Here is a 25,528-nt window from a genome sequence, read left to right on the forward strand (position 1 = left end):
TGTATATATTTAGTTGATCCTTGGATGATGTGGGTTTCAATTACATAGGTTCACTTATACAGATTTTTTAAAATAAATATAGTTTCTATGTTTTCATTTTACAAATCTTTTTAAGTGTGCAGAAAAGTTTATGTTCGATTAGAGATCATAATATGTGGAATCAAAAGAACTAGGGTTTGAGTTCTGATTTTATGCCACCTATTTCAGCTGCTTACCCTCAGGTAAGTCAGTTATCAATCCCTTTGTTTCTGAGGCAGAGATGGCAGTATGGTGTTGACTGCACAGAGTTGGAGCCCCTCATCCCTATTGTACTGTATAGAAACCTAAAAGAATCTACACATAGAATTAAAAAAGGGTTTTAGCAAGATGGTTTCATACAAGATCAATAAACAAAACTCAACAGTATTTCTGTACATTAGCAACAGTTAAAATATTTAAATAATCAAAAGATAATATTAACAATAGTAACAAAATATAAAACATTCTTAGGGATAAATCTAGCAAAAGTAGTCAACATCTACATGCAGTAAATTATAAAGTTTTACTATATTTGTTAAGTGTGTGCACACACGCATACATGCTGTAAGAAAAATAACATAAGACACTCTAAATAGAGAAATGCTTTTGTGCATAGGAAGATAATATAAATGCATCAGCTCTCTCCAAAATTATCTATTACAATGTAATTTCAAATAAAATTTCAACAGGGTTCTTTGTAGAACTTAACAAGATTATTCTAAAATGACGTCTAAGGAGAGGTAATTAATCATGAGCTCTGAGCATTCCTGTAGTTCTTGCTGAAGGTACAAGACTTTACTAAACAGTTTCTGAAGTTAGTAAACTGCAAGTACCTATTTCAGGTACCTAAATAGGTCACCGGAACCACAGGCTGACCACCATGTAGCTACTCTCTCCTGGAGAAGTGAACTGGATTTATTTGCTACAATGTTTTGGTTGTTGCTTACTCAAAAAGTACCCTTGGTCCTGAGTTCCTCTTTCCAATACAACCTACTGCCTGTGCAGCATCTACCTGGCTGCATTATGCTGTCTTTGGGACCTGGCGAGGGAAACCAGCACAACCATGCTGTTGCCATATACAACCTGCTGTGCTGTAGCAAACTGCCCTGTTCTGACCCACTGAGTCTTGTTGTACACTTTCTGGCACCTATGGAGTGGTAGCAGCTTCACTGCTTGCCATCTTTCATGAAGTTTCCTCCCACCCCTGACAACATGGAGGATGAAAACACCAAGAATACTTAAGATGTTCCTAAAGAATAGCAGCATGATGAAGGAAATTACTGTCACATACTGAGTTATTTCTAAACTACAGTGATAGAGACGATGTGGTATCACTGCAGGGGGAGACCATATGTGTTGGTAAAGGCTAATGGAAACCACACCGTTATGAACAGAGATTTTCATATTGTGAACTGTTCAAACAGGTGATAGAGGACTAAAAAGGCAAAAAGGAAACAATAACAGATTAACAATGAAGAGAAATTCATAATCATAGCTGGACACTTCAATACTTCTTTCTTTCAGTAATTAGTAGAACAAGAAGACAAAAAGTAAGCATACATATAGAACATCTGAAAAGCACTATGAATCAATTTGACCTAATCGACACTGCACACTCAATGATAGCAGAATTCACATTCTTAGTATATGTGCTGCTGAAGCGAGCACCAGAATTCACATTCTTAAGTGTACATCAACAGTCACCAAGATAGACCACATTCTAGGCCATAATTTAGTCTTAAAAAAGAAAAAGAAATCCTACAAAGTACATCTTCAGGCTGGAACAGAATTAACTGTAAATCATTAATAGAAAATGATTTCTATTAATATCATTTCTATTAATATCATTTCTATTAATATCTCTAGGATATCTTTAAATATTTGAAAATTTAACAAACAGCTTCTTAATAGTCCAGATGATCAAAGAGAAAAGTCTCAAGGGAAGTAAAAAATATATTTTGATGAAAATAAAAATATAACATATAGGGATGAAACTAAGACAGTAATAAAAGGAGAATTTATGGCATTAAATGCACAAATTAGAAAAACTGGGCATCTATGAAGAAAAAGCCACTCATATACAAAGGGAGGCGAGTCAGGTTGATATCAAACTGCCCACAGCAACACTCATTCAGTTAGAAAATAAAGAAACAAAATCTGCAAAGTTGCGAGGAAAAATATTTCCAAAGAATACTGTATTTAATCAAATCTTTTCTTTTTTTTGCTACTCTCACCATTACAGCTGAAATCAACAGTAGTCTGAAGTTTATATTTACTGTTATAGAGGCAATCTGACTCAAGCTATCAAAGTATTTCCTATTATTTATTCTTCATTTTGAAGGAATCATAGTTTACTGATATATTTCTTATGATATAGCATTAACGAGTACTTCACTGAATCCTCCAGTTTCACCTCTTAAAAATTAAATGTAAATATACTTTTAAGTACATATGTAACCTCATCACTTTTTAATAAATTTTTATTTGCTTCGATTCTATCCTCCCCTTGAGGCAGTTTATCTATCTCAACATTTAAGGACATGGGCTCTAAAAACTCAGAAATGTTATTGTGGCTCTAGTTCTGTTCATGATCTGTATGACCAAGGGCTTTCTACACTCAACCTCTTTTTGTCTTGGCCTTCTCATCTGTAAAATGGGGCTGATTAAAAAACAAATGCACTGATTCAGATTGTTTTGAGGATTAAATGAGTTTATGGGTAAAAAGCTTCTAATTCAAATATTAATCATTTCACTGAATACTGGTGAAATTTTTTTTGCATAGAACTCAGGTGATGCAAGAGATGCAACAGATGTGGGTTTGATCCATGGGTCAGGAAGATCCCCCGGAGGAGGAAATGGCAACCCACTCCAGTATTCTTGCCTGAAAACTTTCATGGACAGTGGGGTCATAAAAAGTCGGACATGACTGACAAACTAAGCATGTGCATGCGCGCGCGCACACTCACACACACGTATATACTACTAACAACTAACAAAAAGTTAAGAAATGTACTAAAACTCATAGGATCGTCTGTTTAATATTCACAGTCACTGTCAAATCACTCTACAAAGGGATTACGGCCTTCATCAGTCTAATTACTGATCAACTACAGTGTAGAAAAGTATATGCTTCCATTTCTCTGAACTTTGTATTATGAAATTAAAAATCCAGGAAAAACCCCTCAATTATTTTAGTTTAGAATTATTACTCCAGTGCTCACTTTGGCAGCACATACACTAAAATTAAAATTTTGATCTCTAGTTATTTCTAGGAACTTCACCAGGACCTTCACTGAAGCAAGTATTTCTTTGCCCTATCATTGGCCATCCACTATGAATAAATTTATTCAATTAATATTTACTGCATATATTACAGCACAGGGAGCTCTACTCAGTACTCTGTAGTTGCCTATATAGGAATACAATCTAAAACAGAGTGTATGTATGTATTTGTGAAACAGATTCACTTTGCTGTACACCTGAAACACAACACTGTAAATCAATTATACACCAATAAAAATTTTTAAGAAGTATTACTGCAGGTCTACCATGTACCTGGCATCAAGGTGGTACGTCTATTATTTTTATATTGATCATTAAATATTTAGATTTGAGTCAAAAATATTTAAAAATCTTTGCATTAGAACACAATAGGTTCAATAAACATTTTTTGAATGAATGCATACCATGGAGGAATTTATAATCAAATTGTAATTGAAAATAATTATGGACTGCTTTTAAGATTTTTTTGGTTACTGTTGTTTTTTTAATGAAGCAATGTTTTTTATAAGGATAATAAACTCTAAATGCAATGAGGAGAGTAGTTAGATTCTATATATAGTCATCCTCACAATAGTCATGGATTCTGGTATTTGAAAATTCACCTAACTGTTGAAAGCTGTAAATCAAAAATCAAAACCTGCAGTGCTTTTGTGGACATGCACAGAGTGGCAAAATATCTGAGTCATGTTCCCAGCTGAGGTTAAATGAGGTGAAGTTCTGTCTTCCTATTTCAGTTCCCACACTAGAAATAATTCTTTTTACAGTCTATTTAGTGCTGTATTTTTGGGCTTTCAGGGGTAATTTTGCTGTTTAAAATGGTTCCCAAGTGTATTGTGGAAGTGTTATCTAGGGTTCCTAAGTGCAAGAAGGCTATGTATGATGTTCCTTATAGAAAAAAGTATGTGTGTTAGATAAGCATCATTTAGGCATGAGTTACAGGGCTGTTGACCGTGGATTCAACGTTAATGAATCAGTGGTGGTGGTGGTTTAATTGCTAAGTCGTGTCTGACTCTTGTGACCCCATGGACTCCTACCAGGCTCCTCTGCCCATGGGATTCTCCTGGCAAGAATACTGGAGTGGGTTGCCATTTCCTTTTCCAGTAATGAATCAGTAATATATACTAAATAAGGTGACTTTCAACAAAAACACATAGAACAAAGTTATATTTTGAACAGTTGACGAAAATGTTGTCACCAGAGGCTCAAAAGAACCTAACCCTGTACTCCTCTGTAAGCGTTTAATATTCACTAAGTGTTCAGGATGACTTTAAAGAATATTACCATAAATAACAAGCACCAACTATAACTTTCTAAATTAAGCATCACCTCTAATTAACTCTATGAACCCAAGGCATTTAATCCCTTTGTGTTTTCCTTTTCTGAAGTATGTCTGTACGTTGAGATGTTAGGTCAAGGGTTGGACTGCTCTCAAGGAAGTATCAATTCTCCATTCCTAAACCTGTAGTAAATGTACTTACTTTGACTTTGAAGAGTTTCCACTCTTTCCTCTTTCTTCTTAAAATCTTGTTCATTTCCACGTTTCAACTTAGATAAGAAGAGATTTTTGTGAGACCTAAATGAAACACAAAAGCTTGTGATTTTTTCTGCAAAGACTAGAAAGGCTATGGGAAAAGGTAGAGGATTTGTCTCAGTCTCTATCTAGGACCTGCTTCTACTTTGGCCTGTTTCCTTTGGTGTTCCCCTTGCTTAGTACCCCATCTTAACCTTTGGTCTCTTTAAGATTTTTGTTGTCAAGACTTTCTGCTCTCCCATCATTTATTTTCTCCACTTCATTTACTCAGAAATCAAGATCCTTCTGGCCTTTCAATTGGAGAAATTTAAAAATTCTTTTATACATGATGGTAGATATCACGATTATAGATTCTGAAAAAGGGCTTTTTGGAAAGGTAGGATTGTTTGGAAATATAGGAAGGGACAGAAATTTTGGACAATTCTGCAAAGTTTGTATTATTATAACTTATAAAGGGGCAAACTAAAATGAGAGGGGAAAAAAGTTTACTTAAGCTTAGGCAGCTCTTTTATTATCACCTAAAATCTATACTTCTACCCCAGAAATGCTAATGCAACCACAAACGTTTTCCCTCCCTTCTCAAACTTTGTGTGCGCTCTGGAATGCCAGTCTCAACTTCTACACCTTGTCTAAAGTCTAGCTCTCCCCTGGGGACATTTCTCTGTTCACGGCCTTGAGTAAAGATTAGCTTCATCTTCCACATTCCATGACCCAGAGGGTTTTGCAGGTGGGTTTCTGTACTTCCTGTTTCTTACTGTCACTTTCAGGATCCTGTTTCATAGAAACCTCAGCCTATGAGGATTCATGCCATTGAGGCATATCACCATTTACTATTTTCCATAATCATTTGTTATCCTTCCAAAGCACTTCCCATAATTCACAGATCTTTTTCTGAGTGCTGCCATTACCATGAATTATTTTCATGTTTACATGAATAAACCAGATAACATCCTGGCCCCTTAATTCCTCATCTCCAGTGACTTCTTCCACACCAAATCAGTCACTCCCTTCCAAGGTTCCACTTAGCATCCCAACTGCTCTATACTTGGCAATCACTCATGCAGACTTTCTGCTCTCTGAATATGCTACATTGTCTGTTACAAAATTTATAGCAGATTAAACAGTTTTTAAAATAATTTCTTAAAATCAGGATTTGGGACATTATCAGAAATGTAACCTCCTTCCCTCTCCTGCCCTAGCATCATGCCCTTGTTTCTGATACGATCAAGTTTACTAATTATCTGATTTAAATTCAAGGACTCCTTGCTTGTGTGCTCCTTGCAGAAACAATGTGAAACAACCCAGGATCCGAAGAGGCAGGTCTCCACAGTTTGCCATTTCAAGGGTCTTAATATCTGTTGAGGTAAGTAAGACTTTGTGACATTCTTCAAATCATAGCGTTTGCATGCAGCTATTATAATCTACCTAGGTTTGCATGAATTGCTTCAAAGATTTGAAAAACAGAGAAGAAAAGTGTCAAATTTACTTCACCTCAATAAGGATACTGTATCCCCTGAGGATTCAGTTACCGCAGACTGTTTGTCACTAACACTTTAAAAGAAGAAAACATTTGTAAGAATGCAAACATAAGAAATTGTTCATAAGGATAGTACTTTCCACACAGTCAAGTCAAATTTCAATTTATAAAAGCATCTCTGGAAAGAAACTCTGGTAAAATTAGAACCTTTACAGTCCACTACAACAAGACTCATTTTTGCCCAAATGTGCTTTCCAGAGACACCAAATCAACGTCTTTCCCAAACATAAGTTCAGCAGAGGTGATGCTGTAACTGAACATTCACAATATCACTCTTTCAGAAACTCTCTCAAGGAGCTTTATTAATATGAATTTCTTATCCTACCTAGCAGTCTTCAATTGAACTTTTTATAAAATTTTTCTCCTTTGCTATAGTTAAAATTAGCTCCAACAAACACAGCAGGACCATTTACAGCTTCATGCATTCATCTGGAATTGTTCCTCTCTACTGAAAGGACATTTCCTCTTCCACCCACCAGTAAACCGTCCTTTGAGGCCCAGCTCCATGCTCACACTTTCTAGAAGCAGATCGTCAACTCCTTCAGCATTTAAGTCTATCAGTAAACTTCAACAACAAATTATGTAATGTCTGCTACTGTTCTGTTTCAAGTCTATAAATATTATTGCCTCAAACAGTTTATAAGCTTTGCCAGATGAAAATATTTCTTTCATCTAGTACCGACAGCATAAGCATTTCATCTTTCCTAGCATTTGTCTGACTTCGAAATCACATTTTTGATCCTATCCTTGTTTTACTTGCATCTTATTGATTCTTGCTTTGAAACTGGTGAATGTGAGTCCCAGGATGGTTTTAATATTTGCTTGATTCTTAAACTTTACTCTGTCTCTAGCTTTTGGTTTTTCTCCTGGTGTCTAGTACCCTATAAGATTTAATGTATGTCTGGTAATGAACCAGGCATCAAGGATTCAAAGCTATTTATGAACTTTCAAAGAATTCTCCATCTAGAGAGAAATCTACAGGTAAACAGGTATGTTACTATCCAAGATAAGCCATCCTACAGAGGTATAACTTGGTGCTATGGGAATACAGGAACTGACAAATGCTCAGAGCTCAGCTAGATTTCTTATAGGTGATCTTTAAGCTAGATTTGGAAGGGCAAACGACTTTGCTGGAGGCAAAGTCAACTTCTCAAAATAGGTCTTAAAAACTGAGGTCAGTCCTGAGGTGTGACCAATGCCATATCCATCCAATTCAGACTCCAACTCCCATCTTTAAATCAGTAGTTAAGATGGGGGCTCACAGCGCTTAAGCCATGATCCTGAGAAGAGAGAATACTATATCCACTGCCAAATACATTCACACAGAGACCACAAGGATTTGACTATTTGGCCTTGGTTTAAGGGTGGATGAAGAGGAGGAATGGACCATAGGTTCGTTAGAAAAGATCTTTATAATCGTAGATTTTATTGTCTTCAATAAAGTTAGTTTCTAAAGCCAAAGCAAAAGATAAAAGTCAATTCTGCAAAAATTACCCTCAAAAAAATCCCTAGAGAAGAAATAATTTTAGAAATTGAATTCTTTTCTCCCAATATGTAGGAATGACACAGCCGGCTTCCTTCCAACACTGGAGCAGATCAGTGTCTGCACTTGTCCACCAGATGAAGAGTTAGCTTGCCCTTAGACAAGACGAAGGGCTTCCCTGGTGGCTCAGTGGTAAAGAATCTGCTTGCCAATGCAGGAGACACAGGAGAGGCAGGTTCGATCCCTGAGATGGGAAGATCCCTTGGGATCCCCCTGGCATGGCAACCCATTCCAGTATTCTTGCCTAGAGAATGCCATGGACAGAGGAGCCTGGTGGGCTATAGTACACAGGGTCACAAAGAGTTGGACACCACTGAAGTGACTGAGCACGCATGCATGCACAGAGAAGGTGAACAATATTTTAACATATCAGAATAACCCTCAGTGCAACAGTCACATGAGGGCAAGTAGGATTTGAGAACTAAGGGACACAAATGATTCAGGCTTCCAGCCTCAATATTGTTCTAGAGCTCATGTTCCCTGAGAACAGTAAATGATATCGCACTATCTACACAGTACTGTTTTGTCTCTACTCTTGCTTAGCATATACAACAGAATTTGCATAAGCCATGATGTAACTCTACAGCACTTCCAAATACACAAATGTTAGTCATCAGTAAGACAATATACCTACTGCTCAAAAATTATTTTTATTAATAAGAGCTCACTACCATCACTTTTACATAGATATTATATTCATAAGACAAAAATGTACTAATGAATCTACAAACCTTTTTCCTGTATCCAAATTAGCTTCAGTTGACAATTCAACATCTTTATCATTAGGTTTATCTTCAGAATATGTTGTTCTTGCTCTTTTAGTTTCCACTACTTTTGCTGCTGCCTTAAAAAAACAGGGAGGTGGGAGAGGAAGGAATGCAATAAGCCATTAAAAACAAATAGTATTAAATCAAGCCTTCTAGTTATTTGATAGTCATAACAAAAGTATCTCTTTACAGACCAATAAAAGGGCAGTGTATTGTTTCCCCAAGTAACTGTGACATGACCGTTAGCCACCTGCTTGGTTTATAAGCATCATGGAGAAGGGCTTTCTTTGTAAATGTACTTGATACACACAATGCGCTGCAGAATATTTTTTTCCTCTTGAGTGTGCTGGGTCTTAGTTGAGGTATGTGGGATCTTTAGTTGTGGCCTATGGGATCTAGATCCCCTGACCAGGGATTGAACCCTGGTCCCCCGACTTTGGGAATGCAGAGCCGTAGCCACTGGATCACCAGGGAAGTCCCTACAGACAATTTTAAGAGAAAAGTTTACTTAAAGAAAAAATAAAATGAAAAAAGATTCTAGGTATTTCAAAATGAAACTATCTCAAATTAATCAATGCTCCAATATAACATATTACAACTTTCTGGAGCTAAGATAGGATAAAATGTGACAAAAAAAAAAAATGTCTGTAGTAGCCCTTCTTCAGTCCAACTTGACTTTTCCCAAAAATATGCTAAGATTTTCTTTTAAATTTAATTAAATTAAAACTATTTCTTTTTCACTTATTTCTCATTTCATTTTGGTAAGTTTTCCCCTCAACTTTTTATTGTGAAAATTTTCCTCAAGACTTACTTTGAATAGCTGAAAATACTACATAGATCAGAAATAAACTTTCTTTTAGATGCACTAACTATAACATTTCACCACACTATTCTATAAAATCACTAACTAAATTTCTGATTAGTTTTTAAGGATTTCTATTTCAAGTATTTTCCTTTATTATAACAATGTCTATGTTTAGAGCTTCTCTGAAACATGCATACCTTCATTAGAAATGTTGATGATTTTTCATTTAGCACACAACTCACATAACTCTTAATTTTCTCCATCATGTGGTTGTAGCTGAAGTGTTGAAAAAAGGAATGGAATGTATCTTTCTGAGAGATTATCGTAAGTAATTTCCTTTTAAAAGGCTAAAGAAAACAGAAGAAACAAATCACAAATAAGATACTAGAAATTCTGTCATATTGTTTAGCTGAAGTAAGTCAGTAAACGAAAACTCAAGATTTTACAAATTTTTTCATTTTAAATGCCCACCAGTATGTTTTTAACAAAAAAATATTCTATATTTTATACATATACAAAAGGATTAAAATAACTTATAAACCTAATTATCTATGATCAAGGTTAAGAAATAAGACATTATCTATTCAATTGAAGTCTGATTATCATAATCTGATGGCACTTCTTGTCCTTCCTGGCCTTCTTCTCAAGGTAAGCAGTATCCTGAATTTAGAACTTAGCATATCCATGCATTCCTTTACACTTGTACTACATATGTATGCACCCATAAACAATGTATAGTACTGTTTAGCATGGTTTTAACTTTATACAAATGGTGTTATACTATGTATTCTTCTGAAACTTTCTCTATTCTGCTCAACTCTATGTTTATGATATTTATCCACACTGATTTGATACTTATAGAATTACTAGTTACTTTCACTGTTAAATAGTATTCTATTAATCAAAAATACCACTTATTCATCTTTCCTTCCAGCCTGTGTAAGTATTTAGGCTATTTTCTATTTCCACAATTCTATTAAACATTTTTCAACATGTCTTCTGGTAAACAGTACAAATTTTTCTTAGTTCTTTCAATGCTGATTGCATAATTAAGCTATAAAGCTTAAAAAAATTTTTACTTCTCAAGCTCTATCTCAGAGCAATTTTCACAGTTGGGCCTGAATTTTTTTTTGGTTTTTATTTTTTAAATAAAGCTTCATGACTTTAAAAGCACACAGTGAAAGTAAGAACAGTGACTCTAGGGTATATATCTAGAAGTGGAATTGCTGGAATGTATGCTTATCAATTTTGCTAAAATACTCTTTGAAGCTTAAGTACCAATTTATAGTCCTGAGAAGAAGGTATAGCAGTGCTATAATTTCTCCACATTTTGAGCCAACTGTTGGTGTTCTAAGACATTTTAATCATTGCCACTCTGAGGTACAGAAAATGTTATTTCAAAATATTACTTGGTGCAAGCGTGGTGCGTGTTTAAGTCGCTACAGCTGCGTCTGACTGTTTTCAGCTCTGTGGACTGTAGCCCACCAGGCTCCTCTGTCCATGGGATTCTCTAGGCAAGAACACTGTAGTGGGCCGCCATGCCCTGCTCCAGCGGATCTTCCCGACCCAGGGACAGAACTGTGTCTCCTGCGGCTCCTGCATTTCAGGTGGATTCTTTACTGCTAAGCCACTAGGGCAGCCCATATTACTTGGTACTGCCCTGATAACAAGTATTAGTGAGGTTAGCATTTTCTCTTTATGTTTATTGGCCATAAAATTTCCTCTTCTGTGAAGTACAAGCAGAGTAGAGTTTTTAGTCACCTCACAGTGCTAAGACAAAAAAGTTAAGGCAAGGAACCCAATAAACATCAGGTTTTCAGCTGAAATCTCTGGAGGAGTACACCCTAGGAACAGGGGCAAATTAGAGATAGAATGAGCCTTACTAAAAGCTCTGTTTCTCAATGAATTAAAGTGATTCCCCTCTCCCCCATACCAGTATGTGAAAAGGTACTCAGCTTCATTAATCATCAACAAAACAGAAATTAAAACCCAATAAGGTAGCACTACCTCACTGCTAGAATGACTAAATACTTGCCAGAGTGACTAAAATGAAAACCACAGACATGGTCTGTGAAGCAACTGGAACTCTCTCACACTGCTGGAAGAACTGATACTGCTACTTTGGAAAACTGTTTCACCTTATCTACTAAAACAATATGTGCATATATTTATAACCTATCAAATCTATTCCTAAGTATTATCCAACAGAAATACATATATTTGTTGTACAAAAGGCATGTAAAGGAATCTAACGGCCTGGAAAAAACTCAAATGTCCATCAACAATACAATGGATAAACTGTGGTATGTTCCTACAATGGAGCAATGAATTGTTACAAGCAATGCAGTGGATCTTTCTGACAAACAGAAACCTGCTATATGATTATATTATATAAAGTTCAGAAATAAGTAAAACTAATCTTGGATGTTACATGTTAGGAGAGGGGTTACTCTTGAGAAGGTGGGAAGGACAGTGACTAGAGAGTGCTGGTGATGCTCTGTTTCTTGATCTAAGAGGTCATCACACAAAGTGTGTTCCTTTTGCGAAAATACATCTACTTACGCCATACGTATTCTACTAAAGGTATGCCATTGTTCAATTAAAAGTTTACTAAAAATTGTATAAAACTATCTTTCTTTGATAAGCTTACTTGATTCCCACAACACTTTGTTTTTAATACTTAAAAATTAACTTCTATTGACCTTAATATTACACATACAGAGAAAGATTAGTGATCACATAAGAAACCATTAGAAAAACAGGCAAGTTACAATGTATTCTTCCCTACCTGTGCTGCTCAATACGGCAGCCACTAGTCATGGAGTCCTTGAAATGTGTGAGCCCTCAGTTTAGACTTAAGTGTAAAATACACCTCAGATTTCAAAGACTTCGTATAGCTGTTGCTCAGTATTGGTAGGGAATTGGCCCCAGAACTCCCCTCTGATACCAAAATCCAAGGATGCTCAAGTCTTCTATATATAAAATTGTGCAGTATTTGCATATAACCTACACACATCCTTCTGTAAACTTTAAATATATCTAGATAACCTATAAAACCTAACACAATGTAAATGCTAGGTAAATAGTTACCAGAGTGTGGCAAATTCACGTTTTTCTTTTTGAAACATTTTGGAACTTTTCCTCCTAAATATTTTCCATCTGCAGTTGGTTGAATCCCTGGATATGGAACCCAGAATACACAGGGCTGACTGTCCAAAAACGGGAGAGCAAAATACCTCACCAATGCTTTTTCACATGGATTGCTAAAAAAAATTAGCTTCACTTGTTTCTTATTTTTTTAATGTGGCCACTAGAAAATTTAAAAATCACATCCATCACTGGCATTACATTTCTATTGAACTACACTTTTTTTTTAAACTATACTGTTTAAAAGAGAAAGCATTTCTTTCCCCTCCCAATGTTCTTTCAATTTTTCTTATTCCACATAACCAGCTCTAAAATTCTAATGTAAATAATTACCGTGTAAGAATTTGGGTCACCAAATACTCTTTCAAAGACTTCTTCTGCTTCCTTAAAATTGCCATTTTCCATGCAAACGGCTATAGCCTAAAAATCAGAATGACAAATACATACCTTAGATTCCTTTTTAAAATATCTAATTGCTGCTTAATATTAAAATAACTCAGGTAAGGTCTAAACTACTTCATCTAAAATAGTCTTATACAATTTAACAATTTTGATTTGATAAATGATAAATAATAGCTTTTCAAAGATGAAGTAACTGTGGTCCAAAAAGACATGAAATTTTCCACTGGCCTCTTCTATTTAATTATTAATAAATTAGAAGCTACATTATATATACTGAGGACTCACCAAAATAATAATTTTAAACAAAAGGGAAATAAGACAGGAGGCAGATGGATGGTATCTGAGATGATTAGGAGATATATATATACAGATATATATATAAAATTTGTCATTTAGGAGCCTAGGAAAATTGCTAATAGAAACCCAGGAAGCCAGATGCTTTTGAATAAGCATTTTATAAACAGGCCTTTTTTATTTCCCCCAACTGATTTAAAAAAAAAGAAAACGATTTTGTATTCGGGTAAAGTCAGCAAAAACAAGACCGGGAGCTGACTGTGGCTCAGCTCATGAATTCATTATTGAAAAATTCAGACTTAAAGGTATGACCTAAATCAAATCCCTTACGATTATACAGTGGAAGTGACAAATAGATTCAAGGGATTAGATCTGATAAATGGAGTGCAGAAGAACTACGAACAGAGGTTCATGCAACTGTACAGGAGGCAGTGATCAAGACCATTTCCAAGAAAAAGAAATGCAAAAAGGCAAAATGGTTGTCTGAGGAGACCTTACAAATAGCTGAGAAAAGAAGAGAAGCAAAAGGCAAAGAAGAAAAGGAAAGATATACTCATTTGAATGCAGGGTTCCAAAGAATAGCAAGGAGAGATAAGAAAGCTTTCCTATGTGATCAATGCAAAGAAATAGAGGAAAACAATAGAATGGGAAAGACTAGAGATCTCTTCAAGAAAACTAGAGATACCAAGGGAGCATTTCATGCAAAGATGGGCTCAATAGAGGACAGAAACAATACGGACCAAACAGAAGCAGAAGATATTAAGAGGTAGAAAGAAAACTCAGAAGGACTATACAAAAAAGATCTCCACTACCCAGATAACCACGATGGTGTGATCACTTACCTAGAGGCAGACATCCTGGAATGTGAAGTCAAGTGGGCCTTAGGAAGCATCACTACGAACAAAGTCAGTGGAGGTGATGGAATTCCAGCTGAGCTATTTCAAATCCTAAAAGATGATGCTGTCAAAGAGCTGCACTCCATATAGCAGTGAATTTGGAAAACTCAGCAGTGGCCAAAGGACTGAAAAAGGTCTGTTTTCATTCCAATCCCAAAGAAAGGCAATGCCAAAGAATGCTCAAACTATCACAAAATTTTGCATTCATCTCACACACTAGCAAAATAACACTCAAAATTCTCCAAGCTAGGCTTCAACAGTACATGAACTGTGAACTTCCAGATGTTCAAGCTGGATTTAGAAAAGGCAGGGGAACCAGAGATCAAATTGCCAACAATGGCTAGATCATAGAAAAAGCAAGAGAATTCCAGGAAAACGTCTACTTCTGCTATACTGACTACTTTTGCCAAAGCCTTTGACTGTGTGGATCACAAGAAACTGTGGAAAACTCAAGAGATGGGAATACCAGACCACTTGACCTGCCTCCTGAGAAATCTGTGTGCAGGTCAAGAAGCAGCAGTTGGAACTGGACATGGAACAAGGGACTGGTTCCAAATTGGGAAAGGGGTACAACAAGGCTGTTTATCGTCACCCTGCTTATTTAACTTATATGCAGAGCACATCATGCGAAATGCTGGGTTGGATGAAGCACAAGCTGGAATCTACGTTGCCGGGAAAAACATCAACAACCTCAGATGTAGACACCACCACCCTTATGGCAGAAAGCAAAGAGGAACTAAAGAGCCTCTTTAGTTGAAAGTGATGAAAGTGAAAGAGGAAAATGAAAAAGCTGGCTTAAAACTCAACATTGAAAAAACTAAAATCATGGTAGCTGGTCCCATCACTTCAACGCAAATAAATGGGGAAACAACAGAAAGTGACAGACTTTATTTTCTTGGCTCCAAAATCACTGCAGATGGTTACTGCACCATGAAACTAAAAGATGCTTGCTCTTTGGAAGAAAAGCTACAACCAACCTAGACAGCATTATTAAAAAGCAGAGACGTTACTTTGACAACAAAAATCTGTCTAGTCAAAGCTATTGTTTTTCCAGTCGTCATGTATAGATGTGAGAGGTGGACCATCAAGAAAGCTGAGTGCCAAAGAATTGATGGTTTTGAACTGTGGTGTTAGAGATCACGAGAGTTTCTTGAACACAAGGAGATCAAACCAGTCTATCCTAAAGGAAATCAATCCTAAATATTCATTGGAAGTACTGATGCTCAAGCTGAAGCTCTAGTACTTTGGCCACCTGATTGGGAAGAAGTGACTCATTTGAAAAGACCCTGATGCTCAGAACGATTGAAGGAAGAAGAAGGGGACAATAGAGGATGAGATGGTTGGATGGTATCACCGACTCGATGGACAAGAGTTTAAGCAAGCTCCACGAGTTGGTGATGGACAGGGAAGCCTCGTGTGCTGTAGAACTGGGAAAGACTGATGGCAGGAGGAGAAGGGGACGACATAGGATGAGATGGTTGGATGGCATCACTGACTCGATGGACATGAGTTTGAGCGAGTTGATGACGGACAGGGAAGCCTGCGGGCTGCAGTCCATGGGGTCAAAAAGAGAGACTGAACTGACTGACTGATGAAAATACTTAGAACAATATCTTCAAATAGTAAGCAATATATTATTACATGTTTGCTATGTATTTCACAGTAACCTGCTCAACTTTATACTAGCAAATTTAACAAAGGCTGCTTCCCCTTGACTTCCAAAAGTTTGGGATAACAAGATAGATCCCTTTGGCCTGAGTTGAAATTCTTAAAAGCAGCAGTCATGTTTTTGCCCATTTTCTTCAGGCTTAATTTTACTTGACAGTCACCACACGATCAATGATTAATTCTTGAGAAGGTGTGACACCACATGGATTTTAGTTTAACTATGAAAATCTTGAGAATGTGCTTTCCTGTAAGCAAAATATATTTTGCCTTCTATCTTTGGATGATTTTCTTTAGTTTCTCACTCTTCAACAGGCTACTTGTAAAATTCTCTATATAGTTAAAATTTTACATTCTCTCTTTTTAGTTTTACATTCTCTTAATCACAAAAATCCATTTCATTTTCTATCATTTGATAACCTTGAGTGGGAGAGCACAAATCACTGGTGTTTTAAGTTTAGTGATCTTTAAATAGATCTGATGGATTGTAGCCCGCCAGCCTCCTCTGACCATGAACACTGGAACGGGTTATCATTTCCTACTCCAGGGGATCTTTCCAACCCAGGGGTCAAACCCGTGTCTCTTGCATCTCCTGCATTGGCAGGTGGATTCTTTATCACTTATGCCACCTGGGAAGCCTCTATTTTCCAAAGTGGGGGCAATATGCACTTAGGTAACAAACATTAATTCCAGTTCTTAGAGTTCATGTCAAATTTCTAAAGAGAATAATTATATTGAATTTTACTAAAGGTTCATTGTCCAACAGTAGCTCTTAAGTTTCTATAAATGTCATGCTTTTATTTTCTAGGAAAATAATAATTATAAACACAAAGAATACTCATACCTGAATTTTAATTAAATTCTCTATTTCTTCATGAAGCTTGTCATGTTCCTTTTCAATTGAAGCCCAAATCATCAGGGCTGATTCCAAAGGTGTAATTCGTTCATCACTTTCAAACTGTGCATCTTTTAAACCAAAATAAAAACAGGTACCTTAGAAAACTATGAAGAACTTTGTCAATTTTTTATAAATTACTTTCTTTAAATATTGACTGATTGTATTGTATTTGCCAGGCACTGCTCTTATATATGCCAGTTTAGGAAAGATTTTTCAAGTTAATTTCCTCATTAAAATCAACTTAAAATAGAAAATGCTAGACGAGTTCACAAAACATTTGAAGCTTTTCTCTACTAAAATATTTATTTTAAGGACTTCCTTGGTGGTCCAGTAGTTGAGAATCTGCCTTACAATGCAGGGGACTCAAGTTTGATCCCTGGTTTAGGACCTGGGATCCCATGTGTTGTGGGGCAGCTAAGCCCACATACCACAGGTACTGGGCCGGCACTGAAACTAGAGAAAGCCCACGCACCTCAACAAAAGAAGCCTGTGCACTACAACAAAGACCCAGAGCAGCCAATATATATAAATATGGGTTGACTTTAAGAGCTGAAAGAAACATTTTACATAAGGTATCACAGTAACAGAATTCTTAAATAAGTCCAACTGCAGTGTAACAAACTTAAAATAGAATTCTGATCTTAGCATATACTAACTGAAATCCTTATTATATATATTGTAGATATTTGAAACAGGCATTCGGGTTCTCTCTACTAACATTCTTCCAATTATCAAGGCTTAACAATCTAAGGAGTCATTGTTTTACTCCTCTTTCTCATCACTGTATCTATTGCAATATATCATACAGTGGTTGTAAAAACTTTGGAGTTTATTCCAGACTCTATCACTTATCATCTTTAGGGTGCTGAAAACCTATTTCATGTCTCTAAGTCTCAGTTTTCTCACCTATAAAATGCCACAATTGTAAATACCATGTGAGTATTTAATGAGATAATATTTTTCTATTCACTAAGTATATATTACAGCTCATTTCAATACTCATCTTTCCTAAGAAGTTTTTCTTGATTGACATTATTGAACCATTCTTGCTAATCTACCTTCATTCTTATAAATGTGACATACAGAAAAATTGTATGTACGTCAGATCTTAACTTAAAAAACTTTAGTGTAGAAAAATAAGTATTTTATATTAACACATATATATGGAATCTAGAAAAACGGTACTGATGAACCTACCTGCAGGGCAGGAATAGAGACTCAGATACAGAGAACAGACAGATGGACACAGCAGGGGAAGGAGAGGGCGGAACAAATGGAGAGCAGCACTGAAATACACACACTACCATGTATAAAATAGACAGCTAATGAGAAGTTGCTACATAGTGCAGGGAGCTCAGGCTGGTGCTATGTGATAGCCTAGAGGCGTGGGATAAGTTGGGAGGTGGGAGGGAGGAGACTTGTATCCCTATGGCTGATTCACATTGTTGCATGGCAGAAACCAACACAACATCGTAAAGCAATTAGGCCTCAATTAGAAATCATCAAATCCAAAAGAAAAATGATAAAAAACTTTACAGTGTAGACTTTCACTTTCAGGTAGGATGATGACACTGCAGCAGGGCAACACTCTCACTATGACCAGAAAAAAAAAAATGGGGACAAACTGCAAAATCATGTTGCTGAAGACAGGAAAGAGCTGTGGAAGCTCTGAGAACTAGGTGGAATACATCCTAGAAGGAGATTCCCTCTCAGGTGAGCTGATGATTCACAGCTCTTTTCCTCCCTGGGCTCATTCGCTGAAAAGGCTGAAGATCCAGTGTGCTCCAGGCAGGGAGGCTTTACTGGGGGTAAGAGAAAGAAGAGCTTCTGGTGGTTACCTTGGGGCTAGCATGGTGGATTGGAAACTAAAGGAACTGAAAATACATGGCTAGCTTTTCCCCACAAAGCTTTTGCTGAGTTCTGGGGTGGAAAGTATGGAAAACTTCCAGTTGTGCAGATCTTAAGATAAAGTCCCATGAGAGGGTGGAGCCTGCCATAAACAAAAATTTCCCCTTTAAGACATTTGCCATGTTTTAAAACCAGGTGGAGCAGGAGACTATAAAGTTAATAAGGCAGCCACTAGCTATATATAATTACTGGACAGTTAAAATAAAGGTGGTAAAATATCTCGTTTTATATCAATCATATGTTGACATATATTTTAGAAATACCGGGTTATATACGACATTGCTAAAATTCTACCTATTTCTACTTTACTTAATATAGCTAGTAGAAAAGTTTTGATTATATATGAGGCATACTTTGGGCTTCCCAGGTGGCACTAGTGGTAAAAGAAGCTGCCTGCCAATGCAAGAGGTATAAGAGACTCTGGTTCGACCCCAGGGTGGGAAAGAATCTTGGAGAAGGGCAAGGCAACCCACTCTAGTATTCTTGCCTGGAGAATCCCAAGGACAGAGGAACCTGGTGGGCTACAGTCCACAGGGTTGCAAAGAGTCAGACACGACTGAGTCAGCTTAGCTTGCATGCATGTGGCCTACTTTATATTTCTATTAGGCAGTGATGCTATACAGCAACCACTAAAAAAATAAGCAGAAGGGTTACACATAGCTGAAAATCCAATATAAATTAAAATGAAATTTTAAATGCTGCCTGAAATATACTGATTCTTGTTCACTAACCCCAGTCTATTATATCTAAGATGTGCTCCGGGGAACTTCAAGATTAAACCATGGAGTCACACACAAAATAGGAAATTTTTTGACCCTTTTTTGATATCTTAAAGATATTAGTCATTTGGACTATGGTAACTTTGTGGTGACTCTTATTACTGTTACACATTACTAGCAACCATCATATTTGTAACCTCTTGTTGAGCTTATTTCAGCACTTATTCAATAAAGGAATATGACTCAAACTATAATATCTCCTTCTCTTGTCCTCATTTATTCTAGATTGTAATGGCCAAGACTGGTTTAGTTTATCAGTAATGGCCATTATTTACAGCACAGTCATTTAAAGGACCTTCTGACGCTACACAAGCCAGAGTTGGATTAGCGAGAGTCCTGAGAGTGGTACTAACAGGCTGGGATTTCCTGTAACACAACAAGTTCATAAGTAAACAGCTTCATGTAATACTGTCTACCACTAGAGACTGTTGGGAAAGCCTTCTGTAAATTGCAAACCCCGATATAAATATGCAAATATTTGCATCAGAAGGTCCTTTAAAGTTACCATGCTGTAAATATTAGCCATTACTGATAAACTGAACCAGGCATGGTCATCACAGTCTAAAAAAATCTATGAAGACAAAGGAAAGCGATATTATAGTTTAAATCATATTACCTTATTAAATAAGTGCTGAAGTCAAAGTCGAATAAGAGGTTTCAAACATGCTGGTTGCCAGTAATATATGACAGAATTAAGAGACACCACAAAGTTACCATAGTCTAACTGAGTGATTATGCACTCAACTCCTTACTGCAAAATTCAGACTTAAATTGAAAAAGGTAGGGAAAACCACTAGACCATTCAGGTATGACCTAAATCAAATCCCTTATGATTATACAGTGAAAGTGAAGATTCAAGGGATTAGATCTGATAAATGGAGTGCAGAAGAACTACGAACAGAGGTTCATGCAACTGTACAGGAGGCAGTGATCAAGACCATTTCCAAGAAAAAGAAATGCAAAAAGGCAAAATGGTTGTCTGAGGAGACCTTACAAATAGCTGAGAAAAGAAGAGAAGCAAAAGGCAAAGAAGAAAAGGAAAGATATACCCATTTGAATGCAGGGTTCCAAAGAATAGCAAGGAGAGATAAGAAAGCTTTCCTATGTGATCAATGCAAAGAAATAGAGGAAAACAATAGAATGGGAAAGACTAGAGATCTCTTCAAGAAAACTAGAGATACCAAGGGAGCATTTCATGCAAAGATGGGCTCAATAGAGGACAGAAACAATACGGACCAAACAGAAGCAGAAGATATTAAGAGGTAGAAAGAAAACTCAGAAGGACTATACAAAAAAGATCTCCACTACCCAGATAACCACGATGGTGTGATCACTTACCTAGAGGCAGACATCCTGGAATGTGAAGTCAAGTGGGCCTTAGGAAGCATCACTACGAACAAAGTCAGTGGAGGTGATGGAATTCCAGCTGAGCTATTTCAAATCCTAAAAGATGATGCTGTCAAAGAGCTGCACTCCATATAGCAGTGAATTTGGAAAACTCAGCAGTGGCCAAAGGACTGGAAAAGGTCTGTTTTCATTCTAATCCCAAAGAAAGGCAATGCCAAAGAATGTTCAAACTACTGCATAATTGCACTCATCTCACTTGCCAGCAAAGTGATGCTCAAAATTCTCCAAGTCAGGCCATGAACTTCCAGATGTTCAAGCTGGATTTAGAAAAGGCAGAGAATCCAGAGATCAAATTGCCAACACCCGCTGGATCATCAGAAAAGCAAGAGAGTTCCAGAAAAACATCTACTTCTGCTTTATGGACTACACCAAAGCCTCTGACTGTGTGGATCACAACGAACTGTGGAAAATCCTTCAAGAGATGGGAATACCAGACCACCTGACCTGCCTCCTGAGAAATCTGTGTGCAGGTCAAGAAGCAACAGTTAGAACTGGACATGGAACAACAGACTGGTTCCAAACTGGGAATGGATTACGACAAGGCTGTATATTGTCACCCTGCTTACTTAACTTACATGCAGAGTAAATCATGCGAAATGCTGGGATGGATGAAGCACAAGCTGAAATCAAGATTTCTGGGAGAAATAGCAATAACCTCAGAAATGCAGATGACACCACCCTTATGGCAGAAAGCAAAGAACTACAGAGCCTCTTGTCCATCTAGTCAAAGCTATGGTTTTTCCAGAAGTCATGTATAGATGTTAGAGTTGAACTATAAAGAAAGCTGAGCACCGAAGAATTGGTGCTTTTGAACTGTGGTGTTGCAGAAGACTCTTGAGAGTCTCTTGGACACAAGGAGATCCAACCAGTCCATCCTAAAGGAAATCAACCCTGAATATTCATTGGAAGGACTGATGCAGAAGCTGAAAAACTCCAATACTTTGGCCGCCTGATGCAAAGAACTGATTCACTGGAAAAGACCCTGATATTGGGAAAGACTGAAGAAAAAGGAGGAGAAGGGGAAGACAGAGGATGAGATGGTTGGATGGTATCACCAACTCAACGGACATGAGTTTGAGCAAGCTCCGGGAGTTGGCGATGGACAGGGAAGCCTAGTGTGCTGCAGTCCATGGGGCTGCAGAGTTGGACACGACTGAGTGACTGAACTGAATGTTATCTTTAAAACAGTATATGGAGCATGGTTTCCTAACAGCAGCATCAGAATCATTTGGAAACTTACTGGAAACGTAATTCATCCTACCAAATCAGAAATTCATGATGGGGAAGGGGATACGTCATTCTGTTTCTTAACAAGTTCTCTAACAATTCTGAAGTAAGCAAAAAATGAGAATCATTGCTCCAAGAAAATAGGGATATTTCCTTTGCTAGTTTTAAATATGCTTGTGTACAGATGTACAGGTCAAATACAAGTGGGCAAACTCTCAAAAACAAAATGATAGCTCCCATCTCTTTCTGAAGAAGGCAATGGCAACCCACTCCAGTACTCTTGCCTGGAAAATCCCACAGACGGAGGAGCCTGGTAGGCCTACAGTCCATGGGGTCGCTAAGAGTCGGACACGACTGAGCAACTTCACTTTCACTTTTCACTTTCATGCATTGGAGAAGGAAATGGCAACCCACTCCAGTGTTCTTGCATGGAGAATCCCAGGGACAAAGGAGCCTGGTGGGCTGCCGTCTATGGGGTCACACAGAGTCAGATACGACTGAAGTGACTTAGCAGCAGCAGCAGCATCTCTTTCTTCTCATCATCACACCTTCAGACACAGACTGAAATATGTACCATATAATATAAAAACATACTTACCAAGGGTTTTTCCAGCTGCAATTCTTGTCAAAAATTGACATACATATATAGTTTTCAGCTGATAAGCTGTTAGACTGGACAGTCCATGAATAATAGCTGAAAGTGAATCAAGTAAATTTTATTAAAACATTAAAAAAACTTCGAACTTGGCCCTACAGTACCTCTGTGTGGTTTGTTGAGTAGTAAGTTAACAAACATCACCCAAAGATTATCATAAATTTAGAAATGTATGCTTTATTCATAGACAATTTTTAAGAAATTAGAACAAATGTGAATAACAATGAACACTTAACCTTCAAAATAAAACTGATGTTTCATACACAGAATAATAAATCTTTAAAACTACGTACTTTCATGGGTACTATTCTGTACTAATGAAAAGGGAGATTTAGATCCAAACTGTAAAATATGTCAAATCACTAGATGGAAACTTATTTTATACCTTGAGATGCCTAATGTAATAGGAAATATATTATTTCTCTCAAGGTTTCAGTTGAATGAGTCTCTTTAGTTTACAAAACTTTATTTTAAAAACATGCATTTATGTTAATCTCCCCAATATTTGAACATCCAACTAGATGTCATGCTAGGTAGTAAGTATGTACAATGCTGAGTAAACCATAATCCTGGTTTTCAGTGAGTTTACTATGTACAATAAAAGACAAAGATTAAATTAACTAGTCTTGCAGCTGCTAAGCAGATGAAACAAATACTTATTTTCATTTATTTCCTGAATTTTAATATGCCATAACATTATGCTATACCAGAGATTATCTGGACCAAATATAGTGATAAAATAATAGGATTCAAAAAGAGAATAAAACTTATATAAAATTTAAACACAACTTATTCAATATTTACAGACTATCTACTGCTGGCCAATGGTAGGAACTCATGACTGAATGATAGCCCCCTAGGAAGGTTTTAGTCTGAAAAGACACAAATTAAACAAAAAGGTAGGCAGGTGACTAATTAAAATTTTAATGTGTCATAAAGGGTAAGTATGGTAAAGGAGCAAAACAGAAGAAAAGCCCAATCTATTCTAGAGAAGGATTGCTCTTTGTACCTATTAGGCATAAAACAAAACAATGAAAATCTACCCAAGTTGAAGCCAGCTATCTGCTTTTTCCATACCTGTAACCAAATACTACTGACAGAAAGACACCAGAGGATCTAATGACCACCAACAATAACAACTATATTTAAGCAATTACTAAAATACCAGGCACCTACTTTAAGTCCTGAGCAGTGGTTTTCAACTGGGGGACATTTGGCAATGTCCAGGGACATTTCTGATTGTCCCACTGAGACATTCTGACTGATTGGGAGGGTGGTGCTACTGGACCTAGTGGCTGAGGTCAGGGATCCTACAATGCACCAGCAAACCTCCACCCTGTCCCCTCTTCTCCCTCAAGCATACACAGAATAAAGAATTATGTGGTACAAAACCTCAACATGGTGAGGTTGAGAAACCTTGCTTTATAAATATCAGTTCATTTGCTTCTCTTAATAGCTGTGAGGTAGATGCCATTATTACTACCATTTTTACAGATGTGGAAACTGTGGTGGTATCAAGTCCCTGCTTCAAGGCTTGTGACGATAAACAAGCAGAGCCAGGAATCAAACTCAGACAATTTACAAGGATTCTCTGGTGATCCAGTGGTTAGGACTCTGTGCTTCCACTGCAAGGGGCACAAATTCCACCCCTGGTCAAGGAATCAGGGAACTAAGATCCCACAAGCCATGCAGCCAAAAACACATAGACATACACAGTCACAAAAACAAACAAAAAACTGCAGACAACTAACGATGGAGCCCAAGCTCTTAATCACAATCCTACACTGCCTCCCACGATGGAGATAGGTTAGGAGTATCAGTCTGGAAAAGGCATTATCTGACAAAAGTGAGGTAGGAGAACAATTCTGAGTGTGAATGAAAAGCTAAGAATTTTCTAGTAAGCATCTAGAGTTGCATATGTTTACATTCTTGAAGTGTAGTACATGTAATTCTATAAGAGATAGTCAAAAATGGCATATAGAGACAATGTTCAGTTCACAGTTTGTGTATCTGTCACTGATTTAGCAATGAAACTTGGAAAATAATTTACTCTTTCTGGATTTCTGTGCCTTTAACCTTAAAACAAAGGAGGTGACCTAGATTATTCCTTGGGTCTTGGGCTAGAATCTTAAAAGGTCTTTGTTTTTTGTTTAAAAAACTTTTTTTTTAGAATGGTTTTAAATTTACAGAATGTTGCGAAGATAGTCGAGTGCATGCATGCAAGGTTCCTTCAGTTGTGTCCAACTCTGTGCGCCCTATGGACTGTAGCCCACCAGGCTCCTCTGTCCATGAGATTCTACAGACAAGAATACTGGAGTGGGATGCCTTGTCCTCCTCCAGGGGATCTTCCCACCCAGGGATCAAACCCATGTCTCTTACACCTCCTGCACTGGCAGATGGGTTCTTCACCACTAGCGCCACCTGGGAAGCCCCAGGATAGTAGAGAAGTCCCATATAATACTCTCCACCCAGTTTACCCTGTTATTAGCAACTTACATTAGCACTGTTACATTAATTAACCAATATCAATACATTATTATCTAAAGTCCAAGCTTTACTCAGATTTCTTTAGTTTTTACTTAATGTCTTTTTTCCGCTGCAGGTTCCCATCCAGGGTTCAGTTCAGTTCAGTCACTCAGTTGTGTCCAACTCTTTGTGACCCCATGAACTACAGCATGCCAGGCCTCCCGGTCTGTTATCAACTATTGGAGTTTACTCAAACTCATGCCCATTGAGTCGGTGATGCCATCCAACCATCTCGTTCTGT

General features: G+C 37.1%; 1 protein-coding gene across 2 annotated transcripts in view; it reads right to left on the reverse strand.

The window, feature by feature from the left end:
• TERF1 (telomeric repeat binding factor 1) overlaps positions 1–25,528 on the reverse strand; it is a 39,873-nt gene that overhangs the window by 10,848 nt on the left and 3,497 nt on the right. Inside the window, exons 2-8 of one of the 2 annotated variants that reach the window (XM_065902868.1) lie at positions 22,705–22,800; positions 16,732–16,853; positions 12,964–13,050; positions 9,681–9,830; positions 8,643–8,755; positions 6,323–6,382; positions 4,779–4,873 (exon numbers count right to left, since the gene is read on the reverse strand). In XM_065902868.1, the coding sequence (XP_065758940.1) occupies positions 4,779–4,873; positions 6,323–6,382; positions 8,643–8,755; positions 9,681–9,830; positions 12,964–13,050; positions 16,732–16,853; positions 22,705–22,800 (723 nt within the window). The remainder of the gene's footprint in view (positions 1–4,778; positions 4,874–6,322; positions 6,383–8,642; positions 8,756–9,680; positions 9,831–12,963; positions 13,051–16,731; positions 16,854–22,704; positions 22,801–25,528) is intronic. The other variant, XM_065902870.1, reaches the window with a different exon arrangement.

This window comes from Muntiacus reevesi, chromosome 12 (assembly GCF_963930625.1).
Source record: "Muntiacus reevesi chromosome 12, mMunRee1.1, whole genome shotgun sequence".
Classification (NCBI taxonomy): domain Eukaryota; kingdom Metazoa; phylum Chordata; class Mammalia; order Artiodactyla; family Cervidae; genus Muntiacus; species Muntiacus reevesi.